Below are 18171 nucleotides of genomic sequence, written 5' to 3'. Positions count from 1 at the left end.
ACTTAAACAGCACTATGTAAAAAACAAAACAAAACCAGAACATTTCTGCCCAAATAGGCTGATGTAAGATCCAGGTAGGTAAGCTGGTTGGTTGTTTGGGTGGGTGGTTGGTTTCTTTCTTCCTTTCTTTTTGCATCCCCAAAGCCTCAAACAGTCACTTGCCCATAGGAAACCTAATTTTTTTGTTGTTGAAGGAAGAAATTTAATTCTCCTGGAAAGATACAACACACACACACACACACACACACACACACACACACACACACACACACACACACACACACTTAAAAAGTCCTAGCCTTGATTTCAATGGCTGTGACAGAATGAATGAGGAAAGACGTCAGGCTAACCTCCATTTAACACCCACAGAAGTTCCACACTCTTTCTCTGCCCTTCGTCTCTAAGATCCTGAGGATAATGACAAACTACTACGCTCCAGAGAAGAGATTTAGTAAAATCTAGTGGCAACACTCCAAGGTAAATCCACAAAAAGAGATCTCTTCTTCTGGATATCAACCTCAAGAATAAAAAGAAGCTAAATGAAAGAGAAATATCTTTTAGAGCAATGACAAAAGGTAGCAAATACATGGAAGTTAACTGATCAAGACACACAAGGCAGGACCTATATGAAAAAAAGCTCCAAAATGACTGGGAGAGGAATGAAGGAGGCAATGGACACTGAATGGATTATTTATTAATTAATCTATGGTTAGTCTGAATAAATAGAGAGAATATTGACTAACTCACCAAGATATTTACCAGTATCAACTGAAATTTACCAATTGTATACAAATAGGTCTTGTTTTTTTCTTTTCTTGATTTTTTTGGATGATAAAGTCCTAGCCAAAGAATCACTGCTTTCCAATGGATTCGGGGGCCTGCTTCAGCAGGGTCTTTTCTCTTTTGGATTGTTACCACCTTTTTTCTATTTTTCTCATTCTGGTGGGTATCAAATAGCAAACACAAAATTTTTTCTCAAATGCTCCATGTGCAATAGCAAAATACTGTTAGACAGAATTTGAAAAAAGCTTATATGTCCAATACCTGAAGAAAGGCTAAATATGACTAAATATTTTGGTCTACTCTTGAGATTTCACCACTTAGGATATGAAAATTTCCTCCACTAATGCAGATCAGCAGCTCCTGGGCAATGTAGCATCTCAGAGAACCAGTTAGGGCATAGGAAGGTCAAGCCATGACAGGGCCACCCAGCAAGTAGGTATCGAGGCAGGACTTGAACTCAGCTCTTCCTGACTCCAAGGCAAGCTGCTTCTCATAATGGAATCTTACAATATTATTGTGAAATGAGAAAGCAAAACAAAGAAATAGGTTATGACCTATTAAGTTATGAAAACTGTGTACACATTGACTATAATTTTGAAGGGAGAAAGGGAAACTGAGAAGGGGAAGGGAGAGAAACGTCAAACTTCATACAGATTATTAATCACTTACTATTCTCCAGTCCCTGTGCTGAGTCTTGAGGGTAAAAATACAAGAAAACAAGAGAGCTCCTATCCTCCAGGAGCTTCCCATCTAACAGGGTGGGGGCAGGGGCAGAGAAATGGCCTAAGAAGTCAGGCGTGGAGGTCTGCTTCTGCAGGAGAGAGGCGACCCATCCCCTCAGAGCCAGAGCGGTTCTGGAGGGCCTGGGTCCTGGGTTCTGATGGGAGAAGGAGGGGGGAGAACAGCCAGAGGGCTGGGAGCCTGGTTTGGAAATGGCAGCCTTGCTGGGGGGATTCATTCAGCTCTAAACTTTTACTGACAGTTAAGGGAGTCATACTGAAATTTTTTAAAAAGGTTTAGTTGCTAGCAGAGGTCATATGTAGAAAAAGCTGCCCTCTCAGGTTCACCCTTAGAGACAAGTGGCATTAGCAAATAAGGGAGACAGACAGAAAAGCCTGCAGAGCAGGCATGGGAAAATGCAGCTATTTTTCTCTGGAGGCAAAGCTTTATCATGGCACCCTTTCATTTAAGCATGTGAATCAAGGCTACAGCATCTGAAATAACTGATGAATAATTTCAAGAAATCTAGTAGTTTATATAAAATGAGTAAGAAATCATAAGTTTTCTCAAAAGAATATGTCATAGAGAATATCTTATTCAACTCCACTCTTGAGAGTTCTGGGAAAGGTCCATAAGGCCAGAAGTCACAGAGGGATTTCCTCCCTTTCCTAATTCCAGGTCCTGAGTGACTCTCTTCCAGACCCCACCAAGAACACAAAGCATGGGCCAAAAGAAGGAAAAAAACTAATCTCTGTTTTATGGTAAAAATAAACCAGACCATATTCAAAATCCCGATCTTTTGAACTGTACTAGGGTTGGTTACCTGGTGCTTAGTTCTGGAATTTGGCTTGGATTCCATTAAAAAAAAAAAAATTTTTTTTTTTGATGGCTTATTCAATGATAGAATCTATTCTAGTCTCTCAGTTTGCCACCTTCTTCAAAGCCTGAAAAAGGAAAGTAGCCTTGAAGCCACTTTCCAATCTTCTACTGGGTCCCACAGATCCTTTCCTGGTCATGTTCTCTAAAAAAAGAATCCAGGATCTGTGGAAGAGAAATTCAACATGATTCCTCAGCAAGTGTTGTGGACATACAAGAACTCCTAACCAAACTCATATTGGGACAAACATAGGCCGCACTCCTATAACAAGATTTCTGGGGGAAATACACGCGCACACACACACACTAAAAAGTACACTCACTCATTAAACGATGCAATTCCATTTTATACAAATACATTTTTTTTTTAAACTCTTACCTTCCATCTTGGAATCAATACTCTGTATTGGCTCCAAGGCAGAAGAGCAGTCCAAGGGCTAGGCAATGGGGGTCAAGTGACTTGCCCAGGGTCACACAGCTAGGAAGTGTCTGAGGTCAGATTTAAACCCAGGATCTCCCATCTCTGGACCTGACTCTCCACCCACTGAGCTACTCAGCTGGCTCCTACAAATGCAATTTTTGAGAAAAAGTGTAGCCCATACGCATGTATACCAATTAGGCTACTAAATTAATGATGTTAAAGGGGTTTTCTTAATCTCTCCCTCTGTCTAGCTTAAGAGGGGAGAGAGCAGGGTTTCTCAGTGGATCAGAGAACTGACAGGAGCAGTGAGCAGTAAGTGCGAGCTGAAGATCCCGTTACCAAGGAGACCAGGACACTGAGGAGAGGAAGGAGGAGCTGCTTTCTGGCAGGAAGGCCCTAAAAGGGCAGCTGGTCAGGGAGGAGATGAAGGAAGCAGCAGCTGAGGGAAGGGCTTTTTGCCTCTAGGATCTCCAGAGAGCAGGAGGTCTGGCTCTCGGGCGCAGGGCTGCTGGCAGTTGGCTAGTGACTGTGGGCTGTCTATTGTTTGAGGGAAGGAGGGAGTTAGAGAATATTTTATAGAGAGAGTAGAGTAGATTAGACCTGGTGTGCCAGGCAGAAGAAACTGTCCTGAGAAGACAGTCAGAGATAGTATTAGGACATTAGTCATCCCTCTTTTTCTCTTTTCTAGCTGTACTTCTTTCTAAATTAAACAAAATTTTTATTAAACCACTCTCCTCACTTTGTCAAACTCCTACATTTAACCCTTACCATGGGAAAAATTAGTAACTACTATGAATATGTGCCTTTCAACAAAGCATAATTTATGAGCCAATTTAAATTAAGACCCAAAAGAAATTTCTTAAATTCCTATCAAGGTCACCACATAATTGACATATGTTGTGAATAGTAACGGGCACAGTTTCAGAAACAGAACAGGGCATATGAAGTCATGACATCCATGTCTTCAGCATAGAGTCACCCACCCAGGCACAGACTCAAAAGTGCCTTGACAGGGCAAGACTTGAACTCAGGTCTCCTGGCTCTGAAGCCTCATAAAACTGAGAATGTTGAAACTGCTCTTTGACATCTGTGTCCCGACGGTCAACAGGAGAAAGCGACAAAAACTTACCAAGGAGGCTCTCCGAGAGCGCCGGCTCATGGGCTGATCAAAAGGAGGGCTATTTATCTGCAGCTTTTCTAGGTAACCATCAGGTATTCTAATGTCCGCAGGAAGAGACAAACGTTTGTTTAAATCCTGAAAGAAAAAAAGACAATTCAGAGTAACTTTTAAAAGATTGTTTTTTCAGCACATCTCAGTGATCGTAGGTTACATTTTTATGTTGGTTTATGTAATAAACGGAGAACTCAAGAGCCATGATTCATGGAAGGTTTCGGAGCAGAGGAGGGGTGAATCCGCCGGGCAACAGTGGGAGGGACAGATGGGGCTGAGCACGGCCTCCCGAGGCAGGATCAAGGGCAGGCCGCCCATGGGGCGGAGGGGCAGGCTGTGGTGGAGGAGCAGCCCATGGGGCGGAGGGGCAGGAGGAGGAGCAGGCCATTGAGCTCCAGGCTCCCACCATTCTTCCAGACTCTTCTTCATGGCTCCACCAATAACCATCAAACCTCTCTCCCCCCTGGCCTTCCCCTTCTGCCTAGGTTTCTGTGTCCTCCTAGACAAACGCCTACACGACCATGGCGCGAACCTCGCTGTGCGGAAGGTGGAATCCATCCTTTTCTCTCTAAACGAGCCAGCTGTCCCAAACTGCCATTTGTGAAACTGTGGAGATGCTGGAATCCTTCCCATCTGCTGCCCCCGCAGCCTGCACGGCCCCGTCAAGTCCCAGATGCATGATCCTTCGGCCCGTCGCTCCTTCCTCCATGACGGCCCTCGGAGGAATCCCCTTTTCTGATCTCCCTGAGAGCCTTGCTGGCGCCACTTTCCCACCTCCAGACTTGGTGTTCCCGTTCCAGTGATTCCTGAATACCGCTGACACGGAGCTGGGATGAGCACCTAAGGGCGCCCCTTCATTCAACATCTGCGCCCTGCAAGACGGTCCTGGGATTCAGAGACCTGAATGCTACTCCTGCTGCACGGGATGGGCCGGGGAGTGGGGGTGGCAGGGCGAATGGCCACGAGCGGCTGTGGTCTGAAGAGGAATAACAGTAGGCATTGACAGGGCACCTACCATGTGCGAAGCACCGCACACAGAGGACCTCGTGGGAGCCTCACGACAACCCCCAAGCTGGGCTCTTGGCATCCCCATCCCACAGCTGAGGCAAACAGATTCGCTGACCTGCCCAGGGCCCCACAGCTAGTGAGTATCTTGGGCCACATTTGCACTTGGGTCTCCCTGACTCCAGGCCCTGGGGTGCTGTGTCGCCCCCCACAAAAAGTGCATTAATTGAACAGTTCAAGTAAAGACTTTAGGATATTGGAGAGGGGCGGTATTGTACATGTGCGGGTGGGGGAGATGACAACAATTCCCCTCTTAAAGATCTATGGATTTTAAGAGACAACAATCTCGGCCTAAATGGTGTGACAAAGCAACAGAAAACAGCTAGTGATGATGTGAGGTCACCCAGAGGCACTGGGGTCAGGACGAGTGAGATTGGTCCTCCTCGCCTTTGCTCTGATGACACACTACTGTGATTTTGTTCCCCCTGGATGAAATTAGAAAGTGCCCCAAGAAAGGAGACAGTGTTGGTGAGAAGACTGAAGGCCGTGTCGCTGGTCCCATCCAACAGCTTCTTTATATTTTCTTCCTTAATAATCTTATCCACTCCCATAGTTCCACAACCATCTCCATGTGTGCGTGCGGTTCCTAAATCTGTATCTTGGCCCCCAAGTTTTTTTCCAGAATGCCAGTTTTACTTTCAATTAACTGCTGCCTTTCCCCACCCAGATGTTCCTTCTGTCACCTAGAGAGCTCTCCCCTTTCCACTCGGCCAAACTGTCTCACCCTCCAAAATCCAATTCGAGTCCCTCCGCCATGAATCTTCCTTAGTGATTCCAGATGAAAACAATCCCTCCCTTGGAGAACAGTTCTTGTGGCACTCGCTCCCCTCTTACCAGGTCTTGTCCTATTGGCTATCATTTCACGGGTATTTTTTATCTTTTTATTTATTATTTTTTTTTATTTTTTATTTTATCAAATGATAAACTTCTTGGAGGAAATGGTCTCTTACATTTCTGCTTATCTGCCATAGTACCTAGCAGATACTCAAAAATAAATGACTCGTTATGACTGCTTTAGAAGCAGCACCCTCCCAGGTTCCAGGATTCATTGAGTTGAGACTTCACTTAAAAACAACACCCCAAAAGCTCAGTAAGTGAAAACAAAGAGCAATTCTATACAACAAACCAATTATTATAAGCCAGCTGATAGATCCTTGAAACAGTGCTTTCTCTGTGGGACACAACAGACTCTCTATAATAAACAGTCCTATGTGGCCCCAGTTCTCTCCACAGAGACACTTGCTATATGAAGATAAAAACAAGCCAACTAGGTGACTGAGAAGCAGCTTCTCCCCCTCCTGCCTGTCCTTCCCCTTCCATCTCAAAAGCCACTTAAACCCAAAGCATACAGCCACACCAAGCAATGATGGAAAACCCGCTGCTACCCTGATGCGCTTCTAGAAAACAAGAATAACATTTGTGCAGGTTTGGGTAGAGGGGCCATTTATGAAGGGGGCCACAGAGCTTTGGGAAATGAATGAAGGGTGAGAATCAGAGCCTTACAGGACGATTCTGGGAGTGACTTTTAACAGCAGATGATGCAGGATCCAAACATCTATGGACTTACGTGTTCCGGGAGCTGCTCGCGGCCAGCGTAAGGGGAGTATGCTAGGTGCTCCCCTCCAGGCAAGCCAGCCCAGCCCTGCTCTCCATTCCTCCTCCTTGGGACAGCTTGATTCACTCCTCCCTCAAAGATGCCCTTGGGCCATTTCCAAGTTCTGCCCTTAAGAGCAGAGCAGGATGGATTTCTTTCACAGGCACAGAGGAGGGTGACTTTAGACAAAAGATGTGGGGGGAGAGGCAGAAGTCACAGGGAAGTAAAGGCTTCTCTCGGGCTCTTCCCCAGGGCTGAGGCTGAGGCGATCCTGGCAGGAGGCTGCCTTGGGTGGCTCCCAGGCCCATCATTTACAGAGATGATCCCTATGCCAATCCTACACGCAGCTGTCACTCGGCAGGAGTTCAGTGAAAAGGAGAGAGGCAATAAGAGGTTTATTCAGTCTGACCAAGTCCAATTTAAGTTAGAAAAGAATTTGTATAGTCTGGGAGAAAAATGCCATTCTGTAAAGTGACACAATAAATTGGATGCCTCCAACAGGTAAGTCAATCCAACACGATAAACATCCTTCCCGGCAGGGAAAGTGGTTTCTTTATGGCAAACCGGCTTGGTGGGGGATGGGGTAGGAGAGGGGAGGGAAGCCTGGTCCTTACTGAGGAGGGCATCGGCAGCCCACAGTGCAGACTGACAGGAATCTCTAATGGCAGGTACTTGTCGACATTATAAAGTTGACATGGTTAACCCATGCGAGGGCTACAAGGCAAAACCTGAACCCAAGACCCCTGACTCCAGAGGGGCCCCGCCAGCCTATGCCAGAAAAGGGTACACAAGAAGAAAGGAGCCTGGGATGGACAGACGGGGAAGATGATATGGAAGAACCACGATGGCCCTTTTCCAGCCAGCCTACCTTCCTCTCAAGTGTTTATTCTCTCAGCGAGACCCCAGAGAAGGACTTGGCATCGTCTGTGCCAGGCTCATGACCCTATGGGGAAGAAGAGGCTTGTCACGCCTTCCTCTGTGGGCCAAGCTGGGCAGAGCCGAGGACGGGATGTGGGGGGATTCCTGCATCTCTCTTCCCAGTCTGAGCCTGGACGTGGCCGCTGGGGCTGGGAGGATCAGTGGAATAGACTTGGGGTAAGTGACGTCAGCAAAACAATGTATGATAAACCCAAAGAGCCCAACTTTTGGGACAAAAATCCACTATTTGACAAAAGCTGCTGGGAAAATTGGAAAATAATATGGGAGAGATTAGGTTGAGATCAACATCTCACACCCTACACCAAGATAAATTCAGAATGGGTGAAAGACTTGAATATAAAGAAGGAAACTGTTAAGTAAATTAAGTGAACACAGAATAGTATACTTCATCTCTGGGAAAGGAAAGATTTTAAAACCAAGCAAGAGTTGTAAAATAAATAATTTTGATTATATTAAATTAAAAAGGTTTTGTACAAACAAAAACAATGCAACCAAAATCAGAAGGGAAACAACAAACTGGGAAAAAATCTTTATAACAAAAAACTCTGACAGGGGTCTAATTACTCAAATATACAAGGAACTAAATCAATTGTATAAAAAAAAATCAAGCCATTCCCAATTGATAAATGGGCAAGGGATATGAATAGGCAATTTTCAGATAAAGAAATCAAAAGTATCAATAAGCATATGAGAAAGTGTTCTAAATCTCTAATAATTAGAGAAATGCAAATCAAAACAACTCTGACATATCATGTCACACCTAGGAGATTGAATAAAATGACAGCAGGGGAGAGTAATGAATGTTGGAGGGGATGTGGCAAAATTGGGACATTAATGCATTGCTGGTGGAGTTGTGAACTGATCCAACCATTCTGGATGGCATTTTGGAACTATGCCCAAAGAGCGATAAAAGAATGCCTGCCCTTTGATCCAGCCATACCACTGCTGGGTTTGTACTCCAAAAGAGATTATAGATAAACAGACTTGTACAAAAATATTTATAGCTGTGCTCTTTGTGGTGGCAAAAAACTGAAAAGCAAGGGTATCCCTTCAATTAGGGAATGGCTGAACAAATCGTGGTATATGTTGGTGATGGAATACTACTGTGCTCAAAGGAATAATAAACTGGAGGAATTCCATGTGAACTGGAAAGACCTCCAGAAATTGATGCAGAGTGAAAGGAGCAGAGCCAGAAGAACATTGTACTCAGAGACTGATATACTGTGGTAAAATCCAATGTAATGGACTTCTGTACAAGCAGCAATGCAATGACCCAGGACAATTCTGAGGGACTTATGGAAAAGGAAACACAGAAGAAAAATAACTGCTTGAACACTTGGGTTGATGAGCACATGATTGGGGATGTAGACCCGAAAGGACCACACCAATGCAACTATGTAAATAAGTCTTGATTGATGACACATGTTAAAACCAGTGGAAATTTGAGTTAGCTATGGGGAGGGGGGGGAGCTTGAGGGGGTGAAGGGGAAAGTAAAAACATGAATCATGTATCCATGGAAAATTTTTCTAAAAATAAAAAAATTAATTAAAAACTATATTAATGAAAAATAGGCATCATTTCCCAAGTCTATTCATTTTTGTGACAGCTTCATAAAACACTCTCTCTCTCTCTCTCTCTCTCTCTCTCTCCCCCCCCTCCCCCATGAGAACAGAAAGCAGAAAGCATGGTAGTTGCTTTAATTAGCCAAATATGAAAGGAATGTGGTGTTCTCACAGCTCTCTCTTCTGATAGAGAAAAGGGTTGAGTCATAATTTCAAAGTCATGTCGAAAAGTGAAGGATGAGAGCAAGCAAGGATTAAGACCACTCAAATCTTAAATGACTCGAATCAGCACAAGCTTTTCTTCCACCATCTATGATCTCTTTGCAGTTATTCTGAATGACAATATTCCAAAGCTCAAATGTCAAGAAGTGGGAAGGAGAAACATTTGAACATTCCCCTTCTTGTCAAGTCCCAACCCCAAAGAATTCTCCATTGCTAGAGCAACAGTAAGAAGCAAAGAGGCATCATTTTATCTTCAGAAGAGGCTGGTTCACATTTTAAAAGGGAGAGAAATAGGCACTGTTTCCCCAAGATGATATTTCCCATTCTAGCCTTCTTCTATGGCATACCCATATGGCTTGGAATTTCCTTCTCAGAATCATTGTAAAGGTGGAAAACTAACCCAAAAGAGGGGCCCTGTTCCGTTTGGGTTGTCTTTTGCCACGGGGCGGAAAGTGAAGGATAGGTAGGGACTAGGCTGCATTTGGCTGCAAACTAAGAGTGTCTATTCTAGTTCACATTTCTTGCATTTCCAAGGCTTTCCCATTCTGGAGACTCTGATTATGGCATTATGGCATTCTGGAGCCTCCGATTATGCCAAGCAAACTGAGTGCAGAAATAGCATACAAGTAACTGTTGGGGCTTTTCCTCCCTAGAAATTCTTCCCCAAAGCACTCGTTTCTCAATGCCCCTAAAACACTGTTCACATTTTAGTATGAACTTCCAGAGCTAACCAATGAGGCATCTTAATTACCAACTAGAGACCCCAAAAGGCTTGTAATTCCAACATCAGTTGCTATCAGGCTGATTGGTGACATAATCCACAAAAGGTCAAACAAAACTGATTTTGTGTCTGAGAAAAATCATCCTGAATTAGTTCTCTCACCCAGCTTCTTTTCTGTCTTTAGAAAGACAACATGTTAGCTGTTGACACAAATGACTCATTAAGAAGGCTGCTACAACTGCCTTTGTTCACTGAAGAACATTCAAAGAGATCCAATCACGCATTAATATCTCTACAGGTGAAAGTACATGATAAGCTGGCATTAAATCTATCTGTACTACACGTCAAGAAGTATATGAGGGGACATCGGGGTGGCTCAGTGGATTGAGAGCCGGGCCTAGTGATGGGAGGTCCTAGGTTCAAATCTGGCTTCAGACACTTCCCGGCTGTGTGACCCTGGGCAAGTCACTTGACCCCTCCATTGCCTAGCCCCGACCACTCTTCTGCCTTAGAACCAATACACAGTATTGATTCCAAGATGGAAGGTATGGGTTTAAAAAAAAAAAGTATATGAAATACCTTCTACATTACATATTATATTTGATAAATTATTCATTTCAAATGACATCTCATTCTATACCTCACCCTACTTAGATCCTTAGTGAGTTTGAGCTGATCTATACCAATGACTTTCAAAAAGTGTCTTTGTTTTTATTATAGGATAGATTTCTATTAAAATACTATTGAATATACATTTTAATGGGGGGCAAAAGTCTACAAAGATGGAAGAAATGAATATGCAGGAAGGGTCCACCCTTTCCAACCTTGTCTTGGGTGTTGCCAGATACTCTTATAGAAAAGAAATGCTGTTAACATTTCTACAAGATTTAATGGTTCCCAGAATTGTGGAATATTTTCAGGTAAAATATCTGCAGAGGCAAAGTATATGTGATACAACTTTTTAGAATACCACAAATACAATCTGTTGTTGTGACCAATTTTACTAAGTTCACCTAATAATTCATACAAGTAAATTTTTTCCTATAGTCAAAATTGGATATTTACTGTGGTTGAACATTTGAGATGAAAACAGAAGGAAGAGCAGCCTGAAGGGATACTAAGAAGATGGCATGATCATGATGGCAATCAAGTTTGGGGGAACCCTCTCATCGGGATGATATTTGAAGGGTCTACGTCAAAATGAGAAGAAAAATTCTGTAGAAAGAAGCATTTTCAAATGCTTAAAGAGTGAAATCACACCATTCGGTTGTGCAACTATGAAACTCATCTCATTTGCAAATGGGGTTCAGAGAATGTTGGAAGATGACTCATGTTGCATGATTTATTAATACACAGCAAACATCATTCTCTCTCGCACCCTGCCAACAAATGATAATGATGCTTCTTTACAGGAAGTGAATGAAAGCTTCTATATTTAACTGTTTAAAACTTGCTATTTTAAAATAAACTATATATATATTATCTCATTCATGCCAGTAGTCAAATTTACACTGACTGCTGTTCTATCCAGATTATAAAGCCATAAAACGAAGAGGCCACAATTGCTTTTCACATCAGGCCTCTAAACTATCCCCCAAACTACAAGGTGGTCTGATACTTTGTCTTCTCCAACTACTTTTAAATGCTATGAATTAATCATGCCAAATGTTGGGGCTTATTAGGTCTCTAATGAGCAAAGAAGTAAAAGTTTTACATTTCTAGTCAGGGAAGTGATCTCTTTTTCCTTGAATATTCTCAGACCTATTTAAATTTTTTTACACCTTAATCACCTTCTAATTTGTATTATAATTATTTATTTGAAAGTCACATCTGACTACAAAAGCAGAAATTTGGTTTCTTACATTTTTCCTCTGAAAAAAATTTCACCAACAGAAATTATGTTAAGTTAAATTCTGAGAATTCTTCACCTGGAAAGAGTCTTAGATGCCCCCTTCCAGGATGAGGTTCTGCTGCCACGTTTTTATGAGGGAAAAAAGTTACTTTTTAGATGTTGAAAGGAATGTGACTGAAGGGAAACTTTGACTGTAAGTCCTTAGATAGAGAGGCGCAGGCTGGGCGATGGCGGTGGGCCTTTAATTCAGTTGCACAAGCACCAAGTCCTCATGGGATGCCTCCCCTGGCCGGTGGCAGCCCTGGGGCCTCTGCCGGAGGAGGCGTGCAGCAGAGCGGCCACGAGGCTGAGGGCGGAGGATACCCCCGGAGGCCTGAAACAAGGGAAAGGGCCTGGCCGAGCTGGCTGCAGGGCCTGCACTGGAGAGCAGAGCACGCTGGGGCATCCGCACACCGTTCAGACACGCCAATGGAAGGGGGCCCGGCAGGCCCCTGCGCTCCCCATCGCTGCTCCAGGCCCTCCTGGCAGGGGGCGGCCAGATCTTCCCCCATCCCAGAACACAAAGGAGCTCCTCCTTATTTGAGCGTGTTGGTTTGGGGAGCTTCCAAAGAAGAAACTCCCTTTACCAGGGCAGATCTGAAGGGACAGAAAAGCCTAGATGGCTGGAAGGAAATGACTTGCCCAGGGTCACACAGACTCGTGTACATTGTATATTTGAACCCAAGTCTGCCTGGCTGAAAAAGGCTCCCTGAAAAAAACATGCAGCTGCAGGCTTGGAGTGAGAAGATCAGGATTCAAATGCCGTGCCTGCCGCGGGGCCCTGAGCAATCACTCCGTCTCCCTCAGTTTCTACATCTGTGAAATGGGGTCAGAGCTCTGTGCCGCTGCTCCCAGCCCCAGTCTGCTGCCCGATCAGTCTGGAGGCCTGTCGGAGGCCCGCGGCAGGCCCGATCCTCCGCATCACGCCTGGTGGGCCCAGCTGGGCCCGGCTGGGGGACGCCTCAGCCCTTTGCTTCCCTCTCGCTTGGAGGCCGGCGCTGGCCTGGCATCCCTGCTGGGGCCGGGCCCTCCCTCGGGAGCAGGGCTTCCGGCCACGGCTCTGAGGAGAAGGCGCCTGGGGGGAGCCCTCTGCACACACCATGCTGCTGTCGTGTCGGACCCTTCGTGGCTCCTTTTGGGGCTTTCCCAGCTCATTTTACAGGGGAGGAAATGGAGGCAAACGGAGTTTAAGTGACTTGTCAGGGTCACAGCGCCAGTAAGTGTCTGAGGCTGGATCTGAACTCGGGTCTTGCCCAAGACTGCAGGCCCCGGACCAGCTGCCTCGCTGACCCCTCATAGGAGCTTTGGCCACCCCAGAGGTCCTGCCTTCTCTGCCACTTCGTAGGGAATGAGGGAGCCCAGCGAGCGGGATCAGCCCCCGGGACGTGCTCCCCAGGACGTGTTCCAGCCTTGGTGAGGAGGCCCAGAAGGGCGTCCCAAGAAGCCGCCCCGTCCATTGGGGCCCCCTTCTGAGGCTTCAGGGATCTGAGGCCAGCCAAAGCGTGCCCGTCGCACTCTCTTCTGCTTCCCTTTTCACGTCTTTTGAGGGTCTTAGTTGTTGTTGGGGGGCACCAGAGGGTCAAGTCAAGGGTCAGGCCTGGGCGGGGGCTCGGTGGGGTCCCCAGCCCTTGGGGCAGGCCAGCCTCATCCCCCAGTATTTGGGGGCCCCCCCAGACAATAAGCTTTTTCTACATAAAAGTGCTGCTTCTGCCGAAGGGGGCCCAATGGGATAGGGACCCCCAGAGTCATGCCATGAGATGGAATTTGGCTGAAGGAGTTTCCAGAGGAAAAGAGAAAACCTGGGCGTGGTCGTCTGCCACTCCCCAAGGGACAGAGTCAATCCTATAAAAAAAGCTCTAAATCCCTCCTGATTGAAGAAAAGCACCGCCTCGCCCCTATCAGACCGGGGAGGTGACCCTCACGCAGCGCCTCTGGTGCCGCCCGTGTCCTATCCCAAAGAGGGAAACAGCGGTCTGAACAAAATGGTCGTAGCGGCTCTTGGTGGAGTGGTGGAGAATGGGAAGTGGGGGCGCCCGTGCACAGGACAGACCGCTGTGGGGGGCGGGGTGTGTGGGGGGGTGGAAGGCCGCCGCGTAGAAGGAAGCTGGGAAGAGCCTCAACGGATGCGGGGTGCGAGCAGCAGAAGAGGAGAGCCGACCTGGGAACAGAGCCGGGCACGACGGGGGGCTCACACGGCCCCCCACTTGGGGGTCGGGGTTTGTATCAATGTGCCCCTACCACTGTGTGTTCTGCACGATAACAGAAATAAAAAAGAAAGCCGCGATGTGAAAAGGTAGAGGCGAGCCTTGTCCCGGCGGCCCCCACAGCCAGTTACGACGGCCACCCCGAGAGGCGCCCCGCCAAGAAAGGGAGCCCCGGAAGGACGGCACGAAGTGTCTGAGGAGAGCAATCGGGGGAGCCCATCCCAGGACCCATCTTAAATGCCCAAAACAACAACGGAGAAATGAATGGACGCAATGAGGACTACAAAAAGCTTTTAGGCAGGTTTTATCATTATCCCTTTTACAAATGAAGAAATGAGGCTGAGACAAGCCAAGGCAGTCGCTCTTAAGCCTTTGAGGAAGGATCAAGCCCGCAGCAGCCTGATGTCAGTTCAGGCTTTGCTCACCACACCATATTTTGGCTGAAAAGAGCTATTCGTGTGAGGAATACTCGACATTCTTATCCCCCTTGTTTAAAGACAATGTATTTGTAAATAAATCTATGCATCTGACGCAGTGCATATAACTTTGAAAATTCATAATATGAATTCAGAGTGGTTCAAAAACAGGTTAAACCTCAAAGTATTAAAAAAAATGCTTCTCTTCTTTTAAAAATTAAAGAATATAAGAAAAGGAGAGGCTTTCCATTCATGTGCTTCAACACAGACAGCACAGCCCCAAAACAGACCCCAGAACAGACCCCAGAAGTCCAAATTCTGCCTCGTACTTAACAATACAGCCCAATTGCTCATCACTTGAAGAGTCTTCCTAGCACACTCCTAAGAGCAATGCGTCAAACTTCCCAACAGAGAAGGCCTTTCATTACAGGCTTGAAATCTGTTCCTTCAAGGAAAAGAAAGCTAATGGCGACTTGCAACATACGTATCCAAATCAATGATCGGCTTTCCTGTTAGAAAGCTAATGCAGGATGTTCATTGTTTTAGCAAAACTTCTTTAAAATCAGGCCATCCTCTAAGACAAAAGCTTCCTGTCTGTGCAGAAGGACTCTAGGAGATAAGGTCTGACTTGTCAATAGTCAAATGTCAGTCTCTTGCCATTCAGACTTCCTTTCAACTTCTAATATATTTATGATTTTATTTTGGGGTTTTAGTTTTTTATGAATGTGTTCTTACAATGACCAACATGGAAGTATATTTTGCATAATGCAAATAAAATTGGGGAAAAAAAAAAAAAAGGAAAGTCATGATGCACAAAACATTACTAACTGTGAACATGCCAGATTATAACTTCTATACTTTAGCTTCTATGAAGTAGAGAGAAAACTATCTGTTGTGAAAATTATCTGCATGAAAAATTTTGAATTTCAGAGGAAACAACTCAAAGTACTATTAGAATAAGATCTACAGAGGTTAACATATATATCATGTTGAATAATAAACTCATTGATATTCATATTTACATATACCTGATAATCATTTCCCATATTCTTTGGCTTAAACTGTTATTTTAGACAGATCTTAAGACTACAGTTCTTAAATGAATTTTTTAAAATGAATTCACAAAAACTAAAAGGCCAATTTGATTTTTAAAGTTTCAGCATTTAGTGGGAGTGTCTGATCTGGATGAAGAGAATATGTGACTACAAACAGTGTAAAATATAGTGTTTTGGGGGGGCAGTTGGGTAGCTCAGTGGATTGAGAGTCAGGCCTAGAGATGGGAGGTCCTAGGTTTGAATTTGGCCTCAGACACTTCCCAGCTGTGTGACCCTGGGCAAGTCACTTGACCCCCATTGCCTACCCTTACCATTCTTCCACCAAGGAGCCAATACACAGCATTGACTCCAAGACGGAAGGTAAGGGCTTTTTTTGGGGGGGAGGGGAGGGGGGAGGGAGGAGAAGAGAATAGTGCTTTTGGTGACCAACGAAAGTAGGAAAGAAGGGGTGACAGGAGGAAAAGTCAAAGACAACTAGAAAAGCAACATCCTACAAAACAGAGAAGAGCACCGAGTCCCAAGTCAGAGGGCTGGCATTATTTTGGCTTTGCTCCTGCATGGTTTAAGTGAAACACAAATTAATCTTTTAGTTTCTCAATTTCCTTATGTTTAATAAAAAAGAAGGCATTGGGAGAGTTAACCTGCTTGCTAGTTCTACAATTCCCTAATCCTAGTAATGATTTCCATTCAGGGTAGAGGGGAAAAAATATGTCAGTTATAATTCCTATAGAAGGATGAAATTATGAAATTATTAAGTTGGTAGTTTGCCCCAAAGATAAAAATGTGCAGAGGGCTCAGAGCTCAAATAAAACTTCGAAATGGAAGAACAGATGGAATGATCCAGAAAAAATAATGGAAAAGACATGAAATAATCCTTATGAGGAAATAGGAAAAAGGACTGGGAACAATAGTTACAGGCTCTAATATTTATTGATCAAACTCTACACAATGGTTAAGTAAAGAAAGTATGACAGAGTGAAGTGTTCTTTTTCCAGTTCAATGACTAAAGGAGAATTCATAATCAAACAAAGGAGAGAAGTGATCACAAAAAACAAAATAGATGATTTCTATTACAAGAAAAAACTAAGCTTTTATATGAATAAAATAAATAAAGCTAAAATAAGGGGGAAATGATGAAAGGAGAGATGAAAGGAGAGAATTTTTGCAACAAATAGGACTAATGAAATCTTATCTATGCAAGATATATAAGGAATTGACAGAAAGATAGTCATTCTCCAAAAGACATACAAAGAATGACTAGGTGCAAAATTGCCCCCGGCGCATAACCATATGAAAAAGGCTGGAGATGAGTAGTTGTGAGAGAAGTGTGCCACGAGCAAGCAGAAGGACAGCAGTGACAAAGGCAGCAGAGAGAAAGCAGGCAATCGCCAGGAAGTGCTACAAGAGCCATTTCCCTTGAGGGATGAGGCCAGGAGTGAGAAGTCAGGGCAATGGGGGTCCAGGGCTTCTCTCAGGAGTACGGAGGAGAAGAAAGGGGGGATCGCCATAGGAGGAGTTTTCAGGGATAGGGGAGTCTGGGAAAGGTTTTCTAAGGGTGAGGAGATTTGGGCCCCTTTGAAGGCAATGAAGGGAGAATCAGTAGATATGGGGAAGATGAAGCTGGGGGCCTGGGGGGGACTTCCTGATGCCATCTGCTGGAGAATGCAAGATATGGAGTCAAGGGCACCAGTAGGGAGGCTGGCCTTGGCAAGGAAAAGCCTCGTTTTCTTAGGTAGATTTCAGGTGGTTTTGAGAAGGGGAAAGGGAAGTAATGGTGAATAGCCTCAACTTTCTCAGTAAGGTTAACAGGCAAATCCTTTGCCTATGGTGGGGGCCAGCAGGATGGGGGGACAGAAGGCTGAGGAAAGAAGAGTTTTGGAATAACAATCATAACCACTTATTTCTGCAAAAGCATTGAACATCTTTTTTTTTTTTTTTTTAAAGGAAACCTGTATTCTAGAGGTTAGGTTCAAGATAATTATAGGAGCATATTCCCCATTTATACCACATCATTCCTGAAGAGTTAGAATATAAATCTCACTAAGAAAAAGAAATAACCATCTTATTCCTTAGAAGAGAGACACACAGGGGCAGCTGGGTAGCTCAGTGGATTGAGAGCCAGGCCTAGAGATGGGAGGTCCTGGGTTCAAATCTGACCTCAGACACTTCCCAGCTGTGTGACTCTGGGCAAGTCACTTGACCCCCATTGCCCAGCCCTTACCACTCTTCTGCCTTGGAACCAATACACAGTATTGATAATTGGTAAGGGTTAAAAAAAAAAAGAGAGACACACACACATGCTGTATGTGTAGTAGGGATCAGTATTTGATAATAAATCTTAAGATATAAAAGAAGGCATATCTTCATTTATTTATGAAGTACTTACTCTTTCTTTCATTTAATGTCTTAGAATATCTGAAGCAAAGAAAGATGCAGACACCTATCCTACAGGACCATGAAACTCAATCCACATGCAACAACACAGGGGAGGCAAGCTCAATTTTCAGACATGTAGCCAAAGCAACTGTTT

At 44.7% G+C, this 18171-nt stretch overlaps 1 protein-coding gene across 1 annotated transcript in view; it reads right to left on the bottom strand.

The window, feature by feature from the left end:
• CDK17 (cyclin dependent kinase 17) overlaps positions 1 to 18171 on the bottom strand; it is a 143211-nt gene that overhangs the window by 39989 nt on the left and 85051 nt on the right. Inside the window, exon 5 of the mRNA XM_044678329.1 lies at positions 3930 to 4055. Coding sequence (XP_044534264.1) covers positions 3930 to 4055 — 126 coding nt within the window. The remainder of the gene's footprint in view (positions 1 to 3929; positions 4056 to 18171) is intronic.

Source organism: Gracilinanus agilis, chromosome 5 (genome assembly GCF_016433145.1).
Source record: "Gracilinanus agilis isolate LMUSP501 chromosome 5, AgileGrace, whole genome shotgun sequence".
Taxonomy (NCBI): Eukaryota; Metazoa; Chordata; class Mammalia; order Didelphimorphia; family Didelphidae; genus Gracilinanus; species Gracilinanus agilis.
This window is presented reverse-complemented; position numbering and strand designations above follow the sequence as displayed.